At 35.0% G+C, this 26,268-nt stretch overlaps 2 protein-coding genes and 1 pseudogene across 4 annotated transcripts; 2 read left to right on the top strand and 1 right to left on the bottom strand.

Annotated features, from left to right (window-relative positions):
- The first annotated feature begins 6,332 nt into the window (after window positions 1-6,332).
- LOC106337901 lies at window positions 6,333-11,025 on the top strand (annotated as a pseudogene).
- An 89-nt stretch (window positions 11,026-11,114) lies between these two features.
- Window positions 11,115-15,368, bottom strand: LOC106339431 (protein DA1-related 2). 3 transcript variants are annotated; one of them, XM_013778233.1, is made up of 12 exons: window positions 15,177-15,368; window positions 14,940-15,088; window positions 13,876-13,963; window positions 13,651-13,768; window positions 13,261-13,384; window positions 13,060-13,143; window positions 12,857-12,976; window positions 12,548-12,760; window positions 12,393-12,455; window positions 12,181-12,296; window positions 12,017-12,075; window positions 11,115-11,658 (listed from the first exon to the last, which is right to left on the bottom strand). In XM_013778233.1, exons 1-12 carry the CDS (start codon window positions 15,256-15,258, stop codon window positions 11,321-11,323), a joined length of 1,554 nt encoding a protein of 517 aa, XP_013633687.1. In that variant the 5' UTR covers window positions 15,259-15,368; the 3' UTR covers window positions 11,115-11,320. The 3 variants fall into 3 exon arrangements, with proteins under 3 accessions (XP_013633687.1, XP_013633688.1, XP_013633689.1); XM_013778234.1 differs by having other exon boundaries at window positions 11,116-11,658; window positions 14,913-15,088; XM_013778235.1 differs by having other exon boundaries at window positions 11,117-11,658; window positions 13,261-13,381; window positions 14,913-15,088.
- Window positions 15,369-21,562: 6,194 nt separating this feature from the next.
- LOC106336902 (serine/threonine-protein phosphatase PP1 isozyme 4-like) lies at window positions 21,563-23,748 on the top strand. The gene is made up of 4 exons (XM_013775877.1): window positions 21,563-21,939; window positions 22,516-23,075; window positions 23,142-23,347; window positions 23,442-23,748. Exons 1-3 carry the CDS (start codon window positions 21,747-21,749, stop codon window positions 23,331-23,333), a joined length of 945 nt encoding a protein of 314 aa, XP_013631331.1. The 5' UTR covers window positions 21,563-21,746; the 3' UTR covers window positions 23,334-23,347; window positions 23,442-23,748.
- Window positions 23,749-26,268: the final 2,520 nt, after the last annotated feature.

Raw genomic sequence — 26,268 nt, 5'->3', positions numbered from 1 at the left:
CACGCGCCGCCGGACGCCGGAGACAAACTTCACTTTGCTTTTGAGATCTAGAAAGAGTCGATGGAGGAGAGAGAATGTTTTGTTATGCAGTTCCGGAAATGGAACTTTTATTTCTTAGCATTTCGGGTAAATGATAAGAAGTGATACTAACATCCCACATCGGTGGTGATGCGGTTCCTTGAGCAATATATATATGATGTGACAATCTTCCACTTTTGAGCTAGCTTTTATGTGTGAGTTAGGTCCATCACTGATATGGTATCAGAGTTCATGGTGAAAGCCCAGCATATGATTTCCCACGTAAACAGTTTCCTACCTATATAGCATGTACAAGTGGTCCATATTGTTGTGGTATGTCCGAAATGTTGGGCTTGGGCTTGGGTTGTTTCCATTGGACCGTTTCCCACCCACATCTCGAGAGGGTCTATTAACATCCCACATCGGTGGTGATGAGGTTCCTTGGGCAATATATATCTAATGTGGCAATCCTCCGCTTTTGTGCTAGCTTTTGGGTGTGAATTAGGTCCATCACTTATTGATGTCTAATAACTAGTACATTTTTTTCTTTATTGCATAAGATTAATCCACGTATGTGTTTTCCAATATCTAGTAGAATGAGATTGAAATGCAGACCTATGAAATGATATATGGCGTCAATACAAAAGAAGCACAAATATTGCAATGGAACTTTATCTTTACATGACCCATATCAACCTTTGATTATATATACAACACATACATAAATTGAACGTAGTCATATATTCGAACACGACGTAATATCGCCTCAAAATCTTATGGGTTCTGTTCAATTTTAAAAATATTATCACGGGTGATGTTCAAATGAAGCTCGTCCAAAATAGTCGGTCGAGAAAGCGCATATTCTTTTAAGTTATTAGTATAACCACTAAAAGGAGAAGGACATTGTCATGACAAGAATATATGGCCACAATCTTTTTATGGGTACAATCCAATTTCAATTGACCTCTATGGATTTAATTCACGAGAGACAAAGTAAACACACTTGTAAAACTAGGACACGTATCTAGTTAGGGCACATGTAGAGAGTCGAACATGGAGCTATAGATAGACAGGTTCCAAACTTGAAGACACGGTGTTTACCCAAAAAAACAAACTTCACGGCTCTACGTAGTAATTAGAGCTAGAGGCTCACGCTACTACCCAAAAAAAAAATCAAAGATAACGTAGCAATGAAAAGTTTGTTGTAGATATAACTTTTTTTTTTTGGTAGATAGAACTTAGCAAAAACAAACAAACATATTTGTGATAGAATGATCAAATACAACTCTTCGTTAGAGAATGAGTTTACAACAATTAATCTATCTTATTAAAGTAGAACTACTTTAAATTTTTGTTTGACAACATATATAGCAGTTAAAAAAAATTATGCTGTTTAGAAACATGGATAGCAGTAAGTTAGGAAAAAAAAGTAATTTGCTTATGCTATTAAAAAAATTGGAAGTCCATTACATTATATTAAAAAGTAATAGACTTATGTTACTTGATATACATATTCAAATCAAAATATATATCTTATTAAAGTTGAAGTACTTTAACCTTTTGTTTGACAACATAGATAACAGTTAAAATAAAAATATTGTTGTTTGGAAACAAGGATTACAGTTAGTTATAATAAAAAGTAATGAGCTTATGTTATTAAAAAAATTGGAAGTCCATTACATTATATTAAAAAGTAATGGGTTTATGTTACTTGATATACATATTTAAATCAAAATAATAATTTAAAATTGTTTTATATCAAAAATTTATTGAAAATATACATATACTCAAAATTTGATTTTTACAAACATATTTTCCAATAACCATTATAAAAATGTTTTCAATATATATAAGAAAAATATAATACAAAGCCCAATTTCAAACACTAACTTAAATTATGGTTTTTATATTTCACATTGAAATTTTAAAATATAATATACATGATTATTTATATGATTGTACATATAAAATACTATTGATTATAAGATTACTTATTTGATGGTACATATAAAATACGATTAATTATATAATAACACATATTTTTGTAGCCTATGATGACACATATAGAATATATAATAGTGATTAGGGGTGTGGGCGTTCGGGTTCATTTTCGGGTCTATTTGGGATTTCGTGTTCGGTTCATATCTTTGAAGATTCGGTTCAGATTTGGATAACCAATCTAAATTATTTTTCAAAATTTAAAATTTATTACATTCTTTAATTTTTTAAAAATCTATAAACAATAGAATATATTACATATAAATTTGAATAACATATGTCAGAGTACCTAACTTAACATATAAATTGGTTTGGTTTAAATATTTGGAAAGAGAATTAATAATTATTTAAGTATTTTTGGAGTTTTGAGTATATTTTAACTATTTTAGATATTTATGTTTTATTCAAACGAACTTAAAAGTATCATATATATTCTGGATGTTTTTATATATATATATATTAAATCTAAAAATAATTAATATATATAAGTATATAAATCTATTTTGGATACCCAAAATACTTCGGTTCAGATCGGATTAGGTTTCAGTTCTTCAAATACCAAAATTTTGAATAATTCGGATATTAATCAATTCGGTTCGGAATTGAAACTATTTATTCGGATTGGGATCGGCTTGATTCTTCAAATTCGAGTTTTTTGCCTAACCCTAAATAGTGACATACAAAACAAATAGCAGCATATTTTTAAAAAAATACAACCGCGCTGGCGCGTGGATCAAAATCTAGTAATAATTTAAAATTGATTTATATCAAAAATTCATTCAAAAATATACATATATTTGAAATTTGATTTTTACTAACATATTTTCCAATAACCATTATAAAAATGTTTTCAATATATATAAGAAAAATACAATACAAAGCCCAATTTCAAACACCAACTTAAATTATGGTTTTTTATATTTCTTGAAATTTAAAAATATAATATATGTGATTATTTATATGACTGTACGTATAAAATATTATTAATTATAAGATTACTTATTTGATGGTACATATAAAATATGATTAATTATATGATAACACATATTTTTGTAACCTATGATAAAACATATATGATATATAATAGTGATTAGGGGTGGGCGTTTAGATTCGTTTTCGGGTCTGTTTGGGATTTCGTATTCGATTCAGATCTTTGAGGATTCGGTTCGGATTTAGATAACCAATTTAAATTATTTTAAAATTTATTATATGCTTTAATTTTTTAAAAAATTATAAACAATATAATATATTACATATAAATTTGAATAACATATGTCAGAGTACCTAACCTAACATATAAATTGGTTTGGTTTAAATATTTAGATAGAGAATTAATAATTATTTAAGTATTTTTGGAGTTTTGAGTATATTTTAACTATTTTAGATATTTACGTTTGATTATATGTATATATTTTTAAGTATTTAAAAGAACTTAAATGTATCATATATATTCTGGATGTTTTTATATATATTAAATCTAAAAATAATTACTATATAAGTATATAAATATATTTTGGATACCGAAAATACTTCGGTTCGGATAGGATATTTAATCAATTTCGGTTCAGATTTGGTACTATTTGTTCAGATTGGGATCGGTTCGGTTCTTCGAATTCAAATTTTTTGCCCAACCCTAAATAGTGACATAAAAAAGATAGCGTCATATTTTTTTTTTAAATACATCCGTGCAGATGCACGTGTCAAAATGTAGTTATAGTTAAAACTGAAGTTTAACGATTATATATGATATATACTGTGATAATATTAACTCAAACACAAAAAAATGGTGGTATGCGTCCTCGATTTATAGTAGGAATATTATGTGTAAATCGAATCATTTCATATATAACTACATTTCCAGTGATTACAAGCAGCTGGTCAATTTTGTCTTACATCATCTCTTATAGCGAAATAAGAGCCAAAATTATGATTTATATAACAAAAAGTCTTTCAAAATGGGTCCAATCACTTGTCAATTATTCATATATTCTTCCAAGTTTCGTCACATATATCTCCCAGCTTTTAGCGTATGATCATATAACGCTTGAAACCAACGGTTTCTCTACACCAGTTGTCGCATACATATATATAATATGTGGATATATCAAAACAAAACACCGTGTCTATGTAAAAATTTTTTTTAATAAATTTGGGGACCTAAACTTCTTTTTTAGGATCCTATTTGTATGTAATTTTTTTCCAAAAATTTGGAGACATGTTGTGAATGTTTTACCTAGCATGGTCGAGGACCGACGCTGAAATAAGTTGATAATAAAGGAAGAACCGTCAAAACTCACATGCTGATGAAATTAAAATTTGTGGACACGAGAATCCTAACCAAGCACGAAAAATATGATTACAAATCAATACATCTATACAGTTAACTAGCTAGACCAACCCCAAAATGTCAGTTTTATTACTTAGAAAAATATTTTAGTTAATTTGGCTCTTAAGGTACCAGAGAGATGTAACCCTTACTTTAACTGTTACAAAAGACATGCTATTTAAATACTCAAAATGATTATCAAATTTATTTTTAATACTATGTTTTATGGGCATCGACTGGCCATATTAAAAACACATTTTCGCTGGGATTTATAAACATTACTCATCTTAGATAGATAAGATATTTCATTCGACCAACAACAAAAAAAAGTAGAAGAGAAGAATGAGATAAGGTGATGGAGTATATAAACCTCTTACAGAACATGCTACACTTGGACAAACTCCATTGGTGTATCACAGTAGCAGCATTAATCATTATATTTCACAGCCAATGTAAACCCGTCACGAGTCACGAGCGTCCAAAAAAGTTTAGTGCAGTCACGTTCAAAGAGACTATTTCCCAAAAAACAAATAATACTTATCTCAAATGCATCCTCTAGGTAATAGCTACAATAATACGAAATATTAATTTATAAAAACTGAACAAATTAATGGCTTATAGTAAGCGTTTCTTTTGAATTTGTTTGCCCTAATAAAGTTGAGCAACCCGAAGTCGCGTGAGAACCCAAAAGTTTGTGCGACGAGACGACTATCTTTTATTGCTTTGGTTGATTTGCGTCTGAGGGATCATGCAAACAATAAAAAGTAGTATCTCCCTCTCTTTTCCAAACAGAAATTAACTACACAGATTCTCAGTATCTACGATGAATTTGGCCGACATATGTTTTGGTTTTTCAAAAGTATGTATGTGGTGATAAGACGCAGATAGAGGAAGAAAAGTTAGAGAAATCATTATCATACAATACTTGGTTAAAATAAGTTATTTATTGCAAAAATTGATGTAGACACTGATATCTGGTTGTCCATAGAATGGATATTATTCTTTTTAAACAAATAAAGTATTAGTATAGTTTACTTTTTGTTTGGGGGAGATAGTGAGCTGGAGAATTTGATAGTTAAATCATTCAACTGTATTGGTTTGAGATGACAAAACCAACAAGTAATTACAGAATGGACGGCAAAGAGGACGAAGTAGACTCATAATCTAAATAACAATATGGTTCCTCGAGGAGTCATTGCTGTTTTTGCTAAATAAAAGTGAATGAGAAATTCACTGTTATTCAAATACGAATTTTAAAATTTTATTTAAAATTCACTGTTATTGAATTAGACATTTCATAAAATAATATAAAATCTATTATTTTTGAAAATATTTTAATTATAAATTTTAATGTTTTCAAATGGTTTTAAAGTGTCTGGGTGGAGTTTCTTATAGTTAAAAAAAAAAAACTCAAATTTTATGGTTTCATGTGATATTTTTGAATTGTTTAACAAATCACTTTTAACTATTCAATTCGTTGGAATTATTTAAAATCTCATTAAAATTTAATCAAGTCAAACTTCACATTAATACACCCTCTAAGCATCATGTACTAATGATATAAATTTCTTAAAATAATCTTTTAAATTTGTTTTGTATTTCATGCACTGCACTGAAAAAGTGAAAACTGTAAAGGCCTTTTTAACATTCACTCTCTGGTATCTACATACCAGATAAATTAAATCAACCATCAAAAACACTACAAAACTTACCAAAATATTTAGTAAATTTTTGGTTTTAACGGTACATTTTTAACGTGAACCGGGCCCATTACTATCACATGGCCCATTATAATTTTTGCTCAAACAGACCCGCCCCGCGATAAAAGAGAATCCACGCGCGCGCAAGTGAAGGCCCATCCATATAATCACACAGCCCATAATAATATATTAACCCGAAGATCCAACCGGAATATACCCGACCCGTCAAAGGAGCGTCTTGAGAAGAGAAAACAGTGTCTTTACGGTCTTCTCTCCCGAAGAAAAGCTAATCAGAGAGAGAAATCAACGGCTCTGCCTCCGCCGCGAGATCCTTATCTCTTCCGAAGCAGCCTAATTACAGTAGCAAGCTTGTTCAGGTCTTCTTTCTCTATACATACTCTCGATTTCGTAGATTTTGTGTTTCCGTGAAGCTTAACCCTAGTCTTAGAGTATTTACACCTTAGCTTCTTCCACCTCGAGACGATGATTGATTCAGCTTCAGTGTGGTTTTTAATAGCCTATGCTAGCTTCACATTAGCGAATCGTTTATAGCCCTTGGATATGTCGATAGGCAATGATGAATGATTATGTTGTAGTACTTAGACTTGTTGCTTAAGTTCATTACCTTGCTTGCTACAGGAGGCGTTGATGCGCTTGGCGAGCTGTAGGGAGATCTGTGAACTATGTGTTGATCCCATGTGGACATGCCTCCTTGTGCACAGAGTGTTCTCAGAGGTGTGATGTTTGTCCAATCTGTAGAAGTTCGTTGCCGAGGACTGGGGATAGACTTCGGCTTCGTCTCTACTATGACTGTGTGGAAGCTGGTTTAATATCTAGAACTCATGACGAGGAGGATGAGGATGAGGATGAGGATGAACATCAAAATTGGCAGCTGATGTTCATCGTCTTTATTCTCTGTTCGATGTTGCTATGAACAACAGTTTGATATCTGTTGTTTGCGATTGTATCCTTCTCCTGCATCTATGCTCGATGTCTGATACATGCATTTAAGTCTTTAGCTTCCTGTCTGATTATCCATGCAAATTTTATAGATTTTTATGCATGTGTAGTAGGAGTTCTTGTTCCCTGCCCCTTCCCTGATGGAAAAAATATGCTTAGTGTTTTTATCTTTCTCTATATATTCAATGTGTAATTGACATCTCCTTGACAGAAAGTGAATAGATATCACCAAGGTCTGTATGGATGAGACAGCTGTATCTAGTGACCCGGTCATTGCTTTCTTGCTGGATGAAGTTGTTGTCAAAGATTGGGTCAAGCGTACATTCCTGAGCATCTTAGCTGAGCTTCAACATATCTGTATCCTTTTAACTGCTGGAATAATTATGTTTCTTAAGCAAGTATACATGTGCGGTCTGTCTATCTTTAATACTGGCTCTCAGATAGTCTTGAAACGAAAGAGATGCAAGCGTGGTTAGATAACCTCCTCAAGTATTCGAAGCAAGTGACTAGCATATGTAGTGTGCTTGAAGTTATGGAATCAGCTCTTAAGGGTTCTGTTTCGCCTCAGCTTGAAGATGTGGAGAAGCTTAGGGAGAACATTAGAAAAACAAAGCAGGCCAGCTAAGATTTTATTCACTTACATCCAAACATCTTGGCAAAAGTATGCCTACTTGTTTTGGTATTCGGTTTGCATTAGTGTTTAGTACTGCAAATCTTTACATTTAGCTTTATAAAAGATATGATAATGGTCTTTTTACATAATCGGCTTGGATATTGATGTTTTTGGAATATTTAACCATGTCGTTATATGATATACTAAGAGATATCCAGGGATAACCATCTGGTTCCTGACCGGAAAGTGGTTTAACCATATAAGCTCTTTACTTAGTGGTGCAAGATCACCGAGCTTATGGTGTGCTTACCGAATTGTTATTTTTTTTTATTTCAGCATCTGGACATTATGATATGGTGCATAAGGCACGGATTTCTGAAAGATGTGAGATCTCGTTATTATAATTTCACTTCGTGGAAGGCTTTTGTACTTGAAAGGAAATCAAATGCAATTAAGCGTGCATGGTCTGAAGCTGTAGATCAGTCTTAAGATTGCAATATACAGGGTGGTTCCCTTTTTATTGAGGATGCTTTAGAAAATCTTGAGAGAGAACCATAGTACAATCAAGACATAGGGGCAGACCTAGAAGTTGGATGTTTGCAGAACGATAAGAGATCATTTCTTAGGTCCAGATTAGAGGGAAATTCAGGATCTTATCCATTTGAGAATCTTTGAATTGCTGTTGACATACTCTTTTTGCATGGCAGTTCAGATTTGGTTGTTGCGAAGCAAGCGATTGTATCCTTTTATCATCGCCTATGTTCGACATTACCTTACATTTTTGTTTTTCGTAGTTACGACCAATCAGTATACCTTTCCATGTTTTTCTTCTTAGCTGCTCCCTTAACCAGGAAATAGTTTCTGTATTACCTGTTTGATCGGCATTGGACCACCCCTGAAAAATACTGGAAGCACATTATATATGATTTTGCTACTACCTTTGGCATAACAAGGCATTCATTGCTGGAGTCTTTTGTATTTTATCTTCTTGATGATCCTTCAGAAGACGCACTCGAGGTACGTTTTAACATTCCCAGGAAATATGTATGTTTTAATATCCTCGCTAAAACATATACAAACGTACACCAAATATTTATTAACTGGTATCTCACAAAATTTCCAGGAAGCTTGCAAGATTCTTCCTGAAATAAGTGGTCCAGAAACATATCCCAAGGTTGCACAAGTCCTTTTAGAAAGAGAAAACCCTGAAACAGCTCTTATGGTCATGCGTTGGTCTGGTCGTGATGACGTGTCAGAACTGGTGTCAATTGGAGAAGCTGTCACAGCTGTTCGTGTAAGAGTGGAATGTGGTCTTCTGAGTGAAGCATTCACATACCAAAGGACACTATGCTTGAAAGTGAAGGAGCATAAATTAAAAAATGGAGCTGAGAAACATGTGTCTGATGATCCAGACAGATGGAGTTGGAAGGAATGGATGAAGATACTTGTCAACGAATTTTGTTGTCTATCTATTAGGAGAAACGTAGTTGATCGAATCATTGAGTTGCCTTGGAACCCAGATGAAGAGAAATATCTGCACAGGTGCCTATTAGACTCTGCAACTGATGACCCGTCATCAGCTGTGGGAAGTCTTTTGGTTGTATTCTATCTTCAGGTAAATAACTATATCTTCATTTTTAATAACTTCACTTGACAACATGGACTGAAAATGCTTTGTCAGCTTGAAAGTAGCATTAAAAGGCCAAATGGTTAGTAAGGTCATCAAACTAAATACCCGTATGTTTATTGGAGTTCAATGTTCTTTCATTATTGGAGCTTGACGTTGTCTAGGATGTTGAGAGTAATAAGAAAGTATGAAATGATTTGACCAACCATGCAAAGTGCGTCACCATCAACACTGCTTATTTTGTCTTCTATATATAGTTGGCCATTTTGATCTGTCTTTGAATGGAATTTGCTGGTTGTTTGCATGGCTGCAGCGCTACCGTTACATCCAGGCATACCAAGTTGATTTTAGGCTCCAAAAAATTGAAGAGGCTGTCGTATCAGAAAATCAAATTGGGGAAGAAGCAATGATCAGAATGCTATCGCAGAGTCGTTGGAGAAAAGAGTTAGTTGTAAGTCTTCCAGCCCCCTTTCTTTGTACAAGTGAACCCTTTCTCCTTTCCTGGTTAAAATCCTGCACACTCAAATTTTCACCTTCCTGCGTTTTAGTGCTTAGTAGCCTCTTGATGCTAATATACTTTATATTGGCTACTTCAACATGAAATTTAAACCCTCCCGTGTGTCTATGCTTTGAAACAGGATAAAACCATAGACATACTTCCAGCAATTCAGCAACAGCATGTTAGGTCTGGACCATATTCTGAGATGAAAGATACCTCTGAAAGTGCTTCTGAAGCAGAAAAAAACTCTGATCTTGCTGATGCACAACAACCTGAGATGATTTCTTCTTCAGTTCCCTATTCTATTAACTCGATATTTCTCCAACGGGCTAAGGACGCTGGCGCTAGAGAGCCTGCGGCTGGCTAATAACGGCAGCCCTTTTCAGCCCAGTCATCTGATAGGAAGCGCTTCCCATGGAAGGTTATATACAAGCACAAATAGAGGACATATGAATGAAGTTGGAAGCATAACCAAGACTCTGAAGTTCGGTGAAGGGTCCACTCCGTTCAAAGATCTTGATAGAGCTCGTGGAAACAGTCAGCTCAAGGGAAAAAGGACTGAAGAACCTCCCCATAAACAAATGTTGATAACAACATGAGCTCTCCTTATCTCAGCCGTGCAACAACAAACAATCCGGTAACAGTGAAACGTAGCACCAACCATCTCAATGGTTCTACACAGAGACCGGAATCCACTTTCTTTGGCACTAGGATGCAACCAGACAAAGAATTCATATCTCTGGATGATCCAATGGACATGTATTCAAGGTACATTTCCTCTCTTTTTCCTTTTATAAACTATTGTGTTATCGTTTGGTTTGCACAAGAACCCGGTTTGAGGACTTTGGGTTTAGTTCTTATGTCCACTCTTAATCTTTATATTTCACGAATGGTAGCTTGAAGGACAACAACAATGCCTTGGCCACCGAGAGCAGAAACAACACTGGCGGATTGAGGTGGCGGTCAGATGAAGCAAGCGATGAGGAAGAACCAAATTGGGGCATTGAATCGATTAGTTCCGGTTCGATGCCGGTTAAAGGAATGAGGCGTTGATTCGCTGCAAGATGAAATTATACAAACCCTCTCGGGGAAAGAAAACATTAGCAATTGTGTTAAGCATAGAGACTGAGACCAGGTGGTGTAAAAAGGGAGAAATGGTAAGAGTGAGCTTTGTACTCGGAACAAAAAAATATATTGAGTTCTACGTTTTTCTTTAATTTCATTTGTGGAGAGATTTTTATGAATATCATTTTATGAGGATAGAGTATGTTTTGATTTTTATGACATATCTCGATACATTGAAATTAAATTACAACAATATTATTCATAATTTGTCTTAACATAAATTACTGGTAGGAAACTAATTGATATTTTTTTGTTACTAATATTATTCAATAATCGTTCTTTAAGAAACCCCAAACAACAAATCCTCCCATTCAAAATCCAGGGGGAGACAAAGTCAGTTCCGAGTTTCTATAAAAAGTTAAAAACAAACCCTTTTGTGTGATCCATCCAATCCAAATCAAAGACCATATAGTAAAAGATAAAAGAAACATAACAAAGGACGTCATTGGTAAATTCACAAAGGAAAAGTTCCAGTGTAGCGGATATGATCGAGTGTACGATGCAGACCGTACTTAGAAACCGCTGCATTTGCTGCTCTGAAACCTCCTCCATAAGCTGGAGACGCGTCGTGTGCTATCTGATGCTTAAAGAACTCTCCAAGCTTCTTCTCCACGTTTGATTTCCCTCCTTTCTTGTTAGAAAACGAGGACGATGATGATGAAGTGGCGCCTGATGATGACGTTGAGGGCACGTTTCTTGAAAGAGGATCTGAGAGAACTTCCGATTCAAGCCACATGTAAGAGAGGACTTGGCAGATACCTTCCTCTACCTCAGGATTAAGGTTCCTATACCCTAATGAAATTAATAAATTAAAACGAGTTAAGATGCTTTTCTTTTGTAGTGGTACTAAATTAATGAACAAGAAATTCAAGAAACGTTTCCAAATGCTTATAAGTCAGTTGGATTACTTTATTTAAACCAAAAAGAGGAACTAAAATATAAACAAAACCAATTATATTGTCAAGGAATGAAATGAAAGATAATAAACCACAATCTAGTAGATATTAAAATATTGTATATTACATAAATTTTATTTTAAAATTACATAATTATTCATTTTATCTAAACTGATCCGATTTCAAACGGAACCAAACCAAGATTCTCACTTTTTTGGTTAAGAAAATAAATTAATTGAGAGTATAGTAAGTACCTTTGAGCCTTAGCCATCCATGCATCAGCTCGTGGGCGAGAATTGCTCCTGTGAGTAATCTTCAACCACCAAATCGTCATTAATTTAGTATCATTTGCCATCTTTATCGACCATGCAATGGTCCAAAAGCGAATTTGAGAGCTGAGCAAGTAATATCTAAGTACCTTGGGAGGCCGTAAAGAACGAGAATCGCAGTGACTTCACATTTTCGTGTAAGCTTCCGCGGTTGAGTCCTCATACCAACAAGACGGTGAGCGCCAAGTCTCGGTCTTTTAAGAACCTTTGAAGAACCAAACATGAAAACAAAACAGAGCAAATTACTATTTAGAATCAGAAATTAAGTTAAGCTTTCTAACAATATTTTGAGAAGACTTACACTTGTGACTGTCTGTTCTTCAGACAAACATAAACCCCTTGTCTCTGGCATGTGATGGTATCCCTATGGGAAAAGAAAAACAAAGGAAGCTTAATGTGATTTGAGAGAAACTCAACGAGAAATGTTATGTATAAAGTCTAACGATCATTGATTACGTTTTTTTCTCCGACGATAGCGTCATTGAGAGCTTCTCGTTGAACAAGAAGCATAGGTATTTGTTGCTCAAGTTTCATGTACATTCCTTCGTAATAGTCTCGTATCGAGTGGTAAAGTGGTTGACAATCTCCAGTATCAGTTATCGCGGTTTCCATGCATTCTAAACATAAACTTCTCCCATCTTCTAACGTGTAATATCTCACGTCCCATGACTTCATGGTCACAACAAAGAAAAAACGGTATTGATTTGTATAAACTTATCAATAATCAAGAAGCGATGTTATATTTCATTATTAATATTTGATTACCTCCAAACGTTCGCAGCTACAACAACGAGCCGTTTTATCGTATTCGTGAGATGGACAATACTTTTGGTTCCAAAATGGATGGCATCGATACTCGATCAAGCCAGCATCATTAGTTGGGATCTACGAAGAGTATTATGAAATTAGTCCAGTATTTTAACATGTGACATGCGAGAATCCAATAATGTGGTTGTATAGTTACTTACAAAATGGTGACAAACTTCGCATTTAGGATGAGTAAGCTCTTTGAAACAAATCTTATGATAGGGTTTGGTTCCTGATAGAGAGAACTTTGAACCAAGCGAGAAAACAATAACATACAACCTTAGTAACTCACTTCAAACATACAAGTATACAAGTATATAATATATTCATATGTATTATAGTGTGGATATATGTAAAGATACCTCATGCTCAGTGATAGGGTAACGACAAGAGTGGCAACAGAAGCATTCAGGATGAAAGAAGGTTCCCATGCATCCTAGGTAGTTCCCCATTCCGATATCACGATTGCAACCTCCACATATTCTGCTATAAAATATAGCAAACACTATTGAGATTAGTAGATATTAATGGACCACGAGCATTAATCTCTAATGTATGTAAGAATGTAAACTCTACATTTGGATTCTAGAGTTTTGATAAGATAATCGTAAAAGATTTGGACTAGTTCATTTATCACCCATTTGTTCTGAGTGAGAAGTTCATAAAACTCAGCAAACACCATATTTATAGCATTTTAAAAACAATTTGAAGTTATTATTACATAAAACTGAATTAAATATGTTTTGTTGTACCTTTGTCTTCGTCGGAATTGATAGGAAGGTTCATAAGGTGGAATGAAGGATGGTGGATTCAATCCACCATGAAAAGGCCTTGGAAAATCTGAATTGTTATCCATAGACCAGCCATATCCTGTTCAAATAAAACAATTCAATCTCTAATTTACAGAAATGATGTGTTTAATTAGCTCTGATTTTCTCTAATTTAATATGTATTCATAAATGTAAAAGAAGAGATACCATGTGGCCGCCTCCTATCGTCAGCTCGAGAAAGTGACATTGCACGATCGAATTCTTCTTTGTCCCGTGCCCCTCTCGAACGATCGTCCTGATTTGTTAACATGAACATCCAAAAATGTAAATGAACCTTTTTGTAAACAAGTTATATGGGTTATACGTCGCAAATTTGGACAGTACTATTTCAATTTTGAAATGGTAAAAATTAACTCGTTTATCATGACATCAGCGGTAAAAAAAAATATTTTGATGAAATAGTTTAGCATATAAAAATTAGAAAAAAAAATAATTGTCCACCATATATATCGATTTCATCTTTTAGAGATTCTAGCTAGGTGACTAAATATCGTTAGTAGTGCTTATGGGTATCAAAGTAGGCCACCTCAAATCTAATACAACTCTTCCAACATGTAATGGGTGATTTGTGTTCATTTTTTATTTCGTGGATTGAGAATTATATTCCTAACCCAAAGAGATACGTAGTCATATTAACTTGAAAATAAAATTAAAATACTTATTAATTTATGTTTTAGTATTAATATAGTAATTAGAATTCCATAATAATACACTAATTATACAGAAATTCAACAAAAATTAATACTTATATCAAACTAACTCATAACCATTACTAATGCTAATATTCGTCGTATACAAGAAATTGTCCTAATTGAACCGACATATGAACCTCTTTCTACCTAACTTTGTCGTCACATTGTAACATCATCTCGATTAAAGCATTAAAAGCCAATGCAACAATTAGGTAACAAATGTACCAAATAATTATTAGTTTCATGGATGCGACAATTTCACAGAATGTACAACTACAAGACCCATGATAAACATGAGAAACAATGAAAAACAGATTTTTTTCTCAAAAAAAAAAAACAATGAAAAACAGTAGTAATATTCACACGTCTTTTGCATATTGCTTTAATATTAGAAATCACGTGTCTATAGTATACGTGCAGGTCTAAAAGAAAGAAAATATTAATTAACCTTAACGATTAGTTATTCAGTCTATATTTTAAGAAAATATTTACCAAAGATGAAGGATGTAGAGGAAAGACCATGTTCTCGTCCTCTTGAAACTGAGGAGGATGATGATTAGTGCGAGCACCACCACCACTAGAGCCACTCTTGAAAAGCTTACCCACCCATTTCATCAAGTTCCATTTCTTATCTCTGTATGTTGATGAAGATGATGACCCAGCTTCCCCTATTATTTTATGAAAAATGTTATTAGGTTAGCAAGTTTCTAAACACGGTGCATGGGCAAATATTTTGGAAAGAAAAAAAAAACGCACCAAAGATACAAGGATTGGAGATATGGCTAACATGAGCAACACCGTATGAAGAAGAAGATGAGGACGAGGAAGAAGAATCCATATGAGGATGAAGAATGTCTCACACGTGTGTTATATATCTTTAAAAACGTGTGAGTGAAGAGAAAACGACAGCCCTAGAGAGAAGCAAAGAAGGAGGAAGAAGAAAGAAGAGGGAAGAAGATGAAGTTATAAGTCATTAATTGTTATTAGAGAGAATAAAAACATATATGAAAAGAGAGAATCTTTGCAGAAGAGATCGGGCTAAAAAATATAAAGAAAAAAAGAAAGAAAAGGAGATGCTAAACTTCTGAAAGGAAAGGAACAGAGAGAAAGTGATGTTTTTCTAGAGAATATTTATATTTTTGCTGAGGCGGAGAATATCTCAAACAACGGTGTGGGGAGGATGAAGAGAGTTGAAACCTTTTAAAGCTTCTCTCTTTTTCAATTTTTTTCAAAAATTAATCTCAAAAGTGAAAATTGTTGAGGGGATGTGGTAGCTAGTTTGGTAAAGACCTTGGGGGCCAACTGTCATGCTTCCGGGTTCGACGCCAGGCGGAGGGGAACTGCCCATCCTGTCATCAAACGCGGTACTGGGTGTTGGACCTTGTCCCCAGCCCAGGTTTAAGCCCTCCCGGGTGAAGTGGACCGCTGTCTAACCGGGCCCAGGGAATGATCCACGTAAGTGGAGAACCCTGGATTATCAAAAAAAAAAAAAAAAAGTGAAAATTGTAAACGAAAATAATAATAAAAAACTTCTTTTTGGGTTTCGATGGCGACGCTGTCACGGTCCAGTCCTACTATACCAAATAAGTTTTGTGGTCTAACTTTGGTCTGCTATGATATTGTAGGGTTAGTTCTTCGGTTTAGGTGTTGATTTTGGTTTAGTCTTGAGTAATTACTGCATCTTCAACTACAACTATCTTTTTGACACTATCTATCATAGAGAATAATTATAAATTATGATAATTATAAATTATGATAATTATTACAAATTGATTTATAATCGATAATTATAAATTATATAAAAATCATATTTGCATCGCATTTTATGAAGATTTACTTCTAACGGTTGTACAGTTGTACTTGTATTATATATGTTGATTTTTTTTCCAAAATTTTCTCTTAAAATCTACATAATTGAAAATAAATTGCATTGTAGGATTCGAACCTCAAATCTTGTGGTATAGAAATGAATCCTAATTAGATAAATGGACTAAAAGGCTAGGCTTTCACCAGCTACCTTTATCTAGGATTTGAATTTTAAGTTGCATGTCCTCATAAGACATTGTTACGTTATGTGCTTTACATTGTTAAATGTTATTTGTTTGTTAGTGTCTCTTTTTCTTACGGTGGCGTGACTTTAGGCTGTACACGATAAAGATGCGCTTTTGCAACGTTAAACGCAAATTGCTTTATGAAAACACAAAGGAGAGGACCAATTATAATAGTATAATTTGAGGCATCAATATATAAGGAAGGTCATGACCCTTGATGACGACACAAAGGTGAAAGAGGCTTCAAAGTGGAATAAAACACTCAATTTTTACAGAACAAAAGCTTAACCTACAATTACTTTAATGTAATTTTTTTCATAAATCAAAGTTAATAGTTTGTATTAAAGACAGCATCAGATCAAATCTAGCTTTTCCAGGACCAGTTTTCACCTTGAGATCTGATCAGTTCTTTATCAACTTGCTAAAGTCAATCTATGTATGGACGATCACGTACCTTGTTTTGATTAAAGCTGCTTATTTTTGGAACATCTCATTTAAATAATACATTCTGTTTAATTTATTATAATATAGTTTTAACTAATTTTATATATTCTACAAAACTGTCAAAGTTCTACAACACTCTCTGTCAGCTAAATTGTATTCAACCCAAAAAAAAAATTAGAATGAAATGAATTAGTTTGTTTTTTGTGTCGAATTTGTATTACATTGAATTCATATGAAAAATACAGATTTCATATGAATACAGATTTCTTCTAGCTTCTATGGATTTGCTACAAACAATTCGCCTATTCCTGATCCCGATATCAGCCTGTTTCGAACAATCTTGTTGATTTGCTTGACCAAGCTAAACGGTGGTTAATTATGGTGTTTCTTCATGCTGGTGATTGTTTTTCCCTTTCATATGTAGTAGACACTAGACAACATTTTAAAAGGTGTATCTCGCAAGAAACATTGTTGTATCGTGAAAGACAGCTTTGTATAGAATATCAATGACTTGATTCCCTGCCGTGGTGTATGCTACTTGGACGAGCTTTGAGGCGAGATGTTTCCATATTTCTGAATAGAAACAAGTGATCTCGAGATTTTTCTGTATTGTGTGAAATTTGGTTTTGAAATATAAAAATCTTAACAGTTTCAAAAAAAAAAAAATATATATATATATATATAAATTTTAGGCTTCTTAGTTTAGGTATATTTTGAACCTTCAGTTTATTTCTTAAATCATTTTTTCTGTATAATGGATAAATCAATTTATTTTACTGTGATTTATATGATTTTTTTTTTTTTTTGAAACACCACTTAGTTTCATTCATTCATACAATACAAGAGGGAATATTACATACTCTTTGCAAGAAAGCATAAAGTACTGAGATAGATAAAACTAAATCAGATAAATCTTTCGAAGAAGGTGACAGCGAATTCAAAACAAAACTTAAATGCGTCAAAAAAGCCTTCCCGACAAAGTCGGACAGCTGGAGAATAGTCACACAAGGCGACGTTGAGAGACAGCCCTCACCAACGAGAACAATCAAATTATTCTCGATTGCATCTTTAGGTCCCGTACAGACCGCTCCACAAGATAACAAACCGGTGAGTAAACTGAAGCAAAGCCTCGGTAATAGACCCGAGAAAACATCTCCTTTCATAGAGAGGAGGCATGGTTGTAAAGTACTCTTCTCGGTAGAGGAAGAGGTTGAAGCCGTAAGCAAACACGGTGTATCCACCGAAACAATCTTCATAAAAGAGAGGTATAACAATAATCGCATAACAAAGACCCTAATGAATCCATCATAAATCTTGAAGTTCTTCACACAAACCCACACATCAGGAGTCAATCGCATAGTCACTTTTACAGTTCTTATACCACAAGACTGAAAGGGCCAGACCCATAAACTTAGTACCCTCGGGTTGGAGACAAAAATTCGCTTTACCGGAGACGGGGAGTACCTGGGAGATACGCCGAAAGTGGAGATGGGTGGTGAGGAGACGGGAACGCGGAACGGTGGAGATGGATGCTCACCGGAGCAAGCGGTTGAAACCCAACAGATCTTCTCGGAAACCCAGAGGAGACTGCCAAACCGGTATGCTTTCGAGGTGAGGGTATACTTTCGAGATGAATAAGGTGGTAGCGGACCGGGGAGCGCTCAAACTTAACAGACATCGAGATTCCAGCCCTGAAAGCCTGGTAAACGGTGGAATCCCAACCACACAGGACTTCAAAATGCCGGAAACTATGGACGAGGGAAGAGATTGCGACGGTCGAAGGAGTGGCATCCGGTGAAGGTCTTCGGAGCAGGAGTAGCGGGAAGATGAGGCGTGAGTAACTGGGATGGCGGAGGTGGCAGTAGATCTAGTCGGCGAAGCCGACGGTAGATCTAGCCGGGAAGGCATGGGTCTAGGGATTTGCGGTGTAGCTACTACGCGCGTTGAATATTTCACCGTCATTGGTCCAGAATAGCAAACGTGGTGCGAAAGTGAGTCACTGTGGTTGATGTTGACAGGAACGGCGGAGCGGTGGGGAGTCCCCCAGAGAGTCACGAGTCTGGTGACACAAACACCGAAACGGAAACACAGATCTCTTCTTCTCACGGCAAGAGACAGTCTCGGTTGAGATTTGTCACCTAGAGAGTCACACAAGAGAAAAAAAACAGAGCAAATTATGGTGGAGCGAGCGGAAGATGTAGAGGAGCGAGAGGCTGAGCAGAAATCCTGACAGAGATCGCGACGCCGGCGGCCGGAGGCCTCACCGGCGTCAAAATAGTTGATGGCCGACGGCTCCTCGATATTTGGACCAGAGAGAATATTACTGTGATTTATATGATTATTGTTACAAAATAAAGTATAAGCATCACTTTATCAAAGAAAAAGTATATACATCATATGAAAGGTGAGGCTATAGGGAGTAGTCGATGCAAAATCCAACACCCGCAGCATTTGTCTTTAATCACCTAAAACTATCAATTTACTTTCTTATCTTATGATACATCTTATCCAACTTGTTAAAAATTCTTATAACTTTGTACCTGTAAAGATCTTTGGTGAAAAAAAGCCTAGAGATGAGAAACGTGGAGGTGAGTTGGAAAGAGTGAACCAAAACCCTTTACGGGATTTCACCTCAAGAAAAAAGAACTTTAGGATCAAGAAAGAAAGAAAAAAGAGGTATAATTAACTACTGTATGGATGGGCTCATTTAGGCCTCAGCGTACGTGTCGTGTGTCACAACTATAGTTTTCTTAAACAAGAACAGAAAAAAAAAACAAGACTTACAAATATAGTATATACTATACACACATGACGATTGATAACGGTATAAGATAAAGTTTTAAGTTGTGAAACATTGTCGAATCAACCGGAATGATTTATAACAACTGAATTAATTTAATAGAATAATCCATATTTATAACAAAATTCATATATTTATGATAAATCTGTATTTTCATTGTGAAAATTATAATCGACACTCGGTTCTTACAACATTTTTCATACAATTTAAATGGATATACAATTCGATTCTCTCTCTCTAAGAATTTCCTCCAACCTCTCTCTAAAAAGCTCCGACATATCCTTCTATTCACCGGCTCCGGCTGCTCTCATAGAGCCAGAGTCGGGTTTAGATTCTCTCTTTTGATAAAAATCTTCTCTTTTCACTCCTTTCTCAGCGGTAGATATTTCTAGATCCAGATCTAGTTTCGATCCGTATCGGAATGGTTGCGAGTGGTCTGAAGATCTTCCTCATACAGTTCAAGCTCCTTCTAGACATCTCCGGTTAGGTCTTGTCCTACATGTTTGATCTGATCCAGTCTCTTTTGTCTTCTGTTGCTTTGCATGTTGGATTTGAGTTATTTTGGTTTCTTCACTGATTCGATCTTCTGTCTCGTGTCTTTGTGCATGCGTCAGAATCTGGTGTTGAAGGCATTGGCTCCTTGTCATTAACCTTTAGATCTGATCGAGATCTGTTTCTTTCGCAAGCTTCAAGCAGGCGTTTCAAGTCGTTATCCCTTCGACTCCGCCGTATCCGGTTTGTAGACAGGAAAATAAATTGTTCTTTTATTCTCCGGATCTTGTTGCTTTGGACTTTCAATTGTTTGAGCCATTCACTATAGGAGGTTTCTCTCTCGGTGGTTTGATCAAGCTTGTCTCTATCGTCTCTCCAAGGTTCTCATTCTAAGTCCACATGCAAATTGTACTATCTCCATTATGGATCTGTTTTAACTGTTCATGATGTTCTAGTTGTAAGCTCGTGTTGTATCTCTCTTTCGGTTAGTTTTATGTTTACATATTGTCTCCCTTTTGTGGGCTCATGATTCCGGGGATGTTTGTCTACTCCGCCGGCCTGTTATTCCGGGATTACTTGTAATCGCCGGCCTAGTTTGTAACAATAGTGTTGAAGTTAATATAATGATTTTTAGCGTGAAAAAAAAATGGATATACAATTTTTTCCTATTATATTTTTCTTCTCCAACAACCAATATAATCATTTATAATATAATAATAACACTATAATATAATATTTTATTTATAAACATAGTATAGTGTATTATAACATTTTCCCCCTACTTCTTTTTCCTCTTCACTCCTCACTCCTCACTCCTCATCCTCGTGAATATATAATATTCAATTTAGATAAGTTGATGTCTTATACAAAACAAAAACAGTATAGATGGATTTGAAATCATACTAAATTATAAATATGCCTTTTTATCAGGGTAAAAGTTAATTAATGAGTTTCAAAAAAAAAAAGTTAATTAATGTCATACATCCAAATTTTAAGCAAATTTAAAACTTATAATCGTACACGTTTTTATCATAAAATAAATCAATTAAAAATATTTTTAGCGGTAATTTTTAAAGATTTTTGTTCATATTTTCAGTTTTGATGATATATTGTCATAAAATAACTGATAACTAGAAACACCAAAGATAGCAATACATAGTAACATACATGGAGTAATATCTAAAAAACATCGGGAGTGTTCAGTCTAAAAAAACAGAGACTTGCTTTCTTTTTTTATCTTAATGGATAATGGGCCGTCACTACATTATTGGACTAGTTACACGGCCCATTATCTGTTAAACGCTGAAGAGTCTTGTTATACAGTGTCGTTCCACTGCTCCTTACCTTCGTTCCCATCTCACTCACAGACACACACACTCTCAGTTTCTCCAATTATCTTTCCCATTAAAATAATAATGTGAACTTTCAGAAAAATAAATTCAAAAGGTCTTTGCGCGTAACTCCTTTTCTCACTGATTGATTGATTGGTTGATAAAAATTAGGGCTTTTTTTTCTTTTCTTGCTGTTGTTGTTCTGTTGATGGCGACGACGGCGATTGAGTCGGCGGTTCTCGATGATATAATCCGGCGCCTCACGGAGGTCCGGTTAGCTAGACCGGGGAAGCAAGTCCAGCTCTCGGAAGCCGAGATCAAACAGCTTTGCAGTACCGCCAGAGACATCTGCCTTCAGCAACCCAATTTGCTGGAGCTCGAGGCGCCCATCAAAATCTGCGGTAATGTTTTAATCGAAAACCCAATTCGATTCTTTGGTTACCCAATTGGTTTTAGGGTTCGTAGTGTTGGAAAGTGTGAGACTTTGTGGGCTTTCTTTGTGAAATTGAATTGGGTTCTTTGTTGAGTTGATTCTTACTGAGAAAAGGTTTGATCTTTCGTGGAGTTTCTTTGATTAAAGCGTTGGTTTGTCTTGTTTACTATGTAATGGTTGTTGGATACTGTAAACAGGTAGAAAAGGTTCGATTTTTGCAATGCCAGATTGTTCTCATATTGACCAGTGTCCCTATAATCAATAATCATTTGTAAAATGCCTATCAGTTTCTTGAAGATTTCATTTGAATATGTTAATTAGTTCTGTTGAAGAGATGTTCTGTGATCATTAAATGCGTTTTTTTCTTGCAAGTTTGGTCGGTTTGAATAAAATGAGAGAACATGGAGAAGCATCTCTTTGCTTTTTTGCAATGCTATTTTCCTTGGGAACTGTTTGAAAACATCACTTCTTCTTTATTAGTATAGTAACTGTTGACTTTATTGGAGAATCTCAATCTCATCACGTTCTAATGTCTCAAAACCAGGTGACATACATGGGCAATACAGTGATTTGCTGAGGCTGTTTGAGTACGGTGGCTTCCCTCCTAACGCCAACTATCTCTTCCTCGGAGACTACGTGGACCGAGGCAAACAGAGTCTCGAAACCATATGTCTCTTACTAGCTTACAAGATCAAATACCCAGGCAACTTTTTTCTACTCAGAGGAAACCACGAGTGTGCTTCTATCAACCGTATATACGGATTCTACGACGAGTGCAAAAGGAGGTTTAACGTGAGGGTGTGGAAGGTTTTCACAGACTGTTTCAATTGTCTCCCCGTTGCTGCGCTTATAGACGACAAGATACTGTGTATGCACGGTGGGCTTTCTCCGGAGCTTAACCATTTGGATGAGGTTAGAAGCTTGCCACGTCCGACTATGATTCCTGACACTGGTCTGCTCTGTGATTTGCTCTGGTCTGATCCTGGGACAGATGTTAAGGGATGGGGGATGAATGATAGAGGCGTTTCGTACACGTTTGGTCCGGACAAAGTCTCTGAGTTTCTGGAGAAACATGATTTGGATCTTGTGTGCCGTGCTCATCAGGTTAGGGTTTGATCATGTCTCTGTTTGATTCTCTGCTGCTTTTGTTAATGGATATTCTTATGGCAGGTTGTGGAAGATGGCTATGAGTTCTTTGCGGATAGACAGCTCGTGACGGTGTTCTCAGCTCCTAACTACTGTGGGGAGTTTGATAATGCTGGTGCGATGATGAGCGTGGATGAGAACCTTATGTGCTCGTTTCAGGTTTTGAAGCCTGCGGAGAAGAAGTCTAATAAGTTCATGATGTCTACAAAGATTTGATCCTTTCATTTGAGGTCAGTTAATAGTCTGTTCTTGGCAAAACCAAACCAAACAAAGTGAATGAAAGGACTCTTATCCACTGATTTGTTCATTTTCTGCTATTTGCAGATGGATGTGGTCTTGATGAGAGAAATTGATTCAAAAGGTTGGAAGATTTGGCTTTAAAGTGTGTGCTTATGGTGGTGACTAGTGAGAACTCTCTTGGAAATGGGGGCAAAACCATAGTCTTCTCTACTTCCCAACTTCACTTTCTGCATTTTTTTTTTTTGTTTCTATCTTCTTTGTAAGGGGTTTTTACATGATTTTCATTTGCCTGTTGAAAGCACATAATTGGTGTGTACATGCATATGATCGTCTCTTGCGTCCTAGGACACCAATGAAATGATGATTACATAAAAAGAAGAGTTTAGTAAGATTAGCTTTGTCTCTTAAAGTGGCATGTGAAAGTGGAAAGGCATAATGCATATGAAGATCTAAAATGAATCGAATATGAGCATCTAAATTAGAAAAGAAAAAGTCTCAATCTCGGTTGAATCATCCAGTTTCGATGCACAAGATTGTGTTTACTGACGGTTCTTAACAGCACTTGAGATAAGCCGTGTCCGGGAACTCAGGCATGATAATAAAAAAACACTTTGGTTCCTCAAACTCCAACGGTCTTTAGCTTTATTCGAGCCAAAAGCTCAACTCTAAACAGTTCTGATACTTTTTAATTCGGAGAAAATTGTCATAGGCTAAGCCCAAAGTAGTTTAAGATCTCGAACCTGGAATAAAATCTTTTATAAAAAATTAGATATGAGATTTGATCTGATAATAGTGTTTTGAAATGTTTGAAATTCGAATGATCCTCCGGCCTGATATGCGTTTAAAATTCTTTTGTTAGATAAGAAGAGGAGCAAGTGGTTCTTGTTAAGCTTTAAGGAAACACAAGGAACACTACTAAAGTTTTTCAATCTTTTTTTTTTTGTTTTATACTGTTTAGGTTATCTGTTAGTTTTGTGTTGTCTTAATTCTCTATATCCCAATATATACATTCATTGGTTACGTTTACATATGGCAGTCTGTAGAATAATTAACCTTTAAGGGAAAATTTGGCAGTCTGTAGAATAAAATTTACAACGGGCGTACAAATTAAATCAAGGTTTTACTGGAACTCAATCTTTAGTTCAATGCAAGAATACAATAATTGGTGGGTGATCAATTTATGACATAGAATAGTCATCAAATTTGCACAATGCATGTATTGACAGCTTTTGGGGTTCGATCCCACATCGGCTTATCCCATCCATGAAATTCAAGAATCCAAATCATAGATAGTGAAATAGTGAAATGAAGGTACTTATGCAACTAAGCAAAGTAAACATGCAACCAAGCAAACTAAACAACCAAGGTCTAGTATTAGATTTTACTTCTGAGTTAAACTCATTCACAATTTTGTATCATACCTAGAAATTTAAGAAAAGTTGAGAAATCAGACCGGCAGAAAACAATTTTGTCAACGTTGATAAAGAAAAAGAAGGTTTCTTTTTTTTTTTTTTTTTTTTTTAAACATTTAAAAAGAAAGGTTTTTTTTTTTTTTTTTTTTTTTTTTGAAACACTGAAAAAGAAGGTTTCTAAACTAAATAATTGGAGAGAATATGAACATATACTATTTTTTTTAAACACATGAACTTATACTATAAACCATCTTTCAACAAGCCAAAAAAAAAGTTATGCAAAAGCATCAACACATACCCGGGTTCAATCCTAATTACTGTAGTTACTAGGACAAATTACTATAGTAAGCCCTAAAGTAATTAATGTTTCAATGGATCAAAACATCTTAGCCATATGAAAATATGCAACGTCAACTAACATAAGAGATCCAAACGGTATATTTGTCCAAGCTTGGGGAACAGAGAATATTTGTAGCTAAGAGCTCCTTTAACCACCAAACTATGACTCTCCTCAACGCAAAGGATCCGATCCTCTTTTTAAAAGGCTTCTCTCTCTCTCTCATCTCTAATTTCTATTTGCTAAGTTCTTTTGACTTTCGTGATGTCAATGGGGTCCATTAATTGAGAAAGTTACAAACGGATGAATGATGATGGTGAACATGCATGTCATGAGAGTTCCCAAAGTCAGCAAGTCCCATGAACTAGGTCACGTATCAACACACTTTTCCACATTCAATGTTTCTTTCTTTGCAGTCGAATGATTCCTTGCGTGAGCAGCCTATACCATTAGCTTTCACTTTGATTTAACTTGCATTATTGTACAAATAATTCCAAGTGTTTGTTAGATACAGTTACAACCGGTTATGTGCTCTGTATCTTTGCAGGGAATGTTTTAAAATACATAGTCAAACATATAACGGATAAAAAGAACATTAGGACAAATACCAATCACACGTATTGACATTATGTTCTACCGGTCAAATTCCATTTAATAGATTCATAACAATATATTAAGCTGATTACGGATGGTGACACGGCCATCACATTAATATAACGAACTATATCATATATTCTAAGAAATATGCAATTCCTTACGATATTAAATCAATGGTTTGATTGGTTCATGCGTAAAAAATCGTGTTGTGAGATAGATGTCACTGCCACTTACAGATATATCAGACTACATATTTACAACAAAGTTTCTCTGCTTTTGTTTGCAGTTATAAATGTAAAGATCAAAGCAAATGCAAATACTGATTAAGATGTATCAGACGTTGACCAAGAGCCTTGTTATGTTTAATTAGCCCTTGCATGAAAACATGTACACACAACAAGTGAGAGTTAAAATAGATTTTGGCATAAGATAAGAATTTGTTTTTCGGGGCTATATTGTCTTGCGGAGCATCCAAATTAACCAGGAATGTTTTTTCAATATACAGTATGTGATATTGTAGTGCTAAGGGGCACGTTAATTATGCTTACGAGTAAAGTAAGTAATA

Source organism: Brassica oleracea, chromosome C4 (assembly GCF_000695525.1).
Source record: "Brassica oleracea var. oleracea cultivar TO1000 chromosome C4, BOL, whole genome shotgun sequence".
Taxonomy (NCBI): Eukaryota; Viridiplantae; Streptophyta; class Magnoliopsida; order Brassicales; family Brassicaceae; genus Brassica; species Brassica oleracea.
This window is presented reverse-complemented; position numbering and strand designations above follow the sequence as displayed.

What these genes read in the sequence shown, in the direction of transcription:
- LOC106339431 (XM_013778234.1), bottom strand. Translation starts at nt 15,258, where the DNA reads ATGGATTCTTCTTCCTCGTCCTCATCTTCTTCTTCATACGGTGTTGCT. An exon ending in GCGAAGTTTGTCACCATTTT is followed by an intron (nt 12,977 to 13,059) that starts GTAAGTAACTAT and finishes TACTCTTCGTAG; the next exon opens with ATCCCAACTAATGATGCTGG. An exon ending in GTTCTTTACGGCCTCCCAAG is followed by an intron (nt 12,076 to 12,180) that starts GTACTTAGATAT and finishes TGGTGGTTGAAG; the next exon opens with ATTACTCACAGGAGCAATTC.
- LOC106336902 (XM_013775877.1), top strand. Translation starts at nt 21,747, where the DNA reads ATGGCGACGACGGCGATTGAGTCGGCGGTTCTCGATGATATAATCCGG. An exon ending in GGCGCCCATCAAAATCTGCG is followed by an intron (nt 21,940 to 22,515) that starts GTAATGTTTTAA and finishes TCTCAAAACCAG; the next exon opens with GTGACATACATGGGCAATAC. An exon ending in TTGTGTGCCGTGCTCATCAG is followed by an intron (nt 23,076 to 23,141) that starts GTTAGGGTTTGA and finishes TTCTTATGGCAG; the next exon opens with GTTGTGGAAGATGGCTATGA.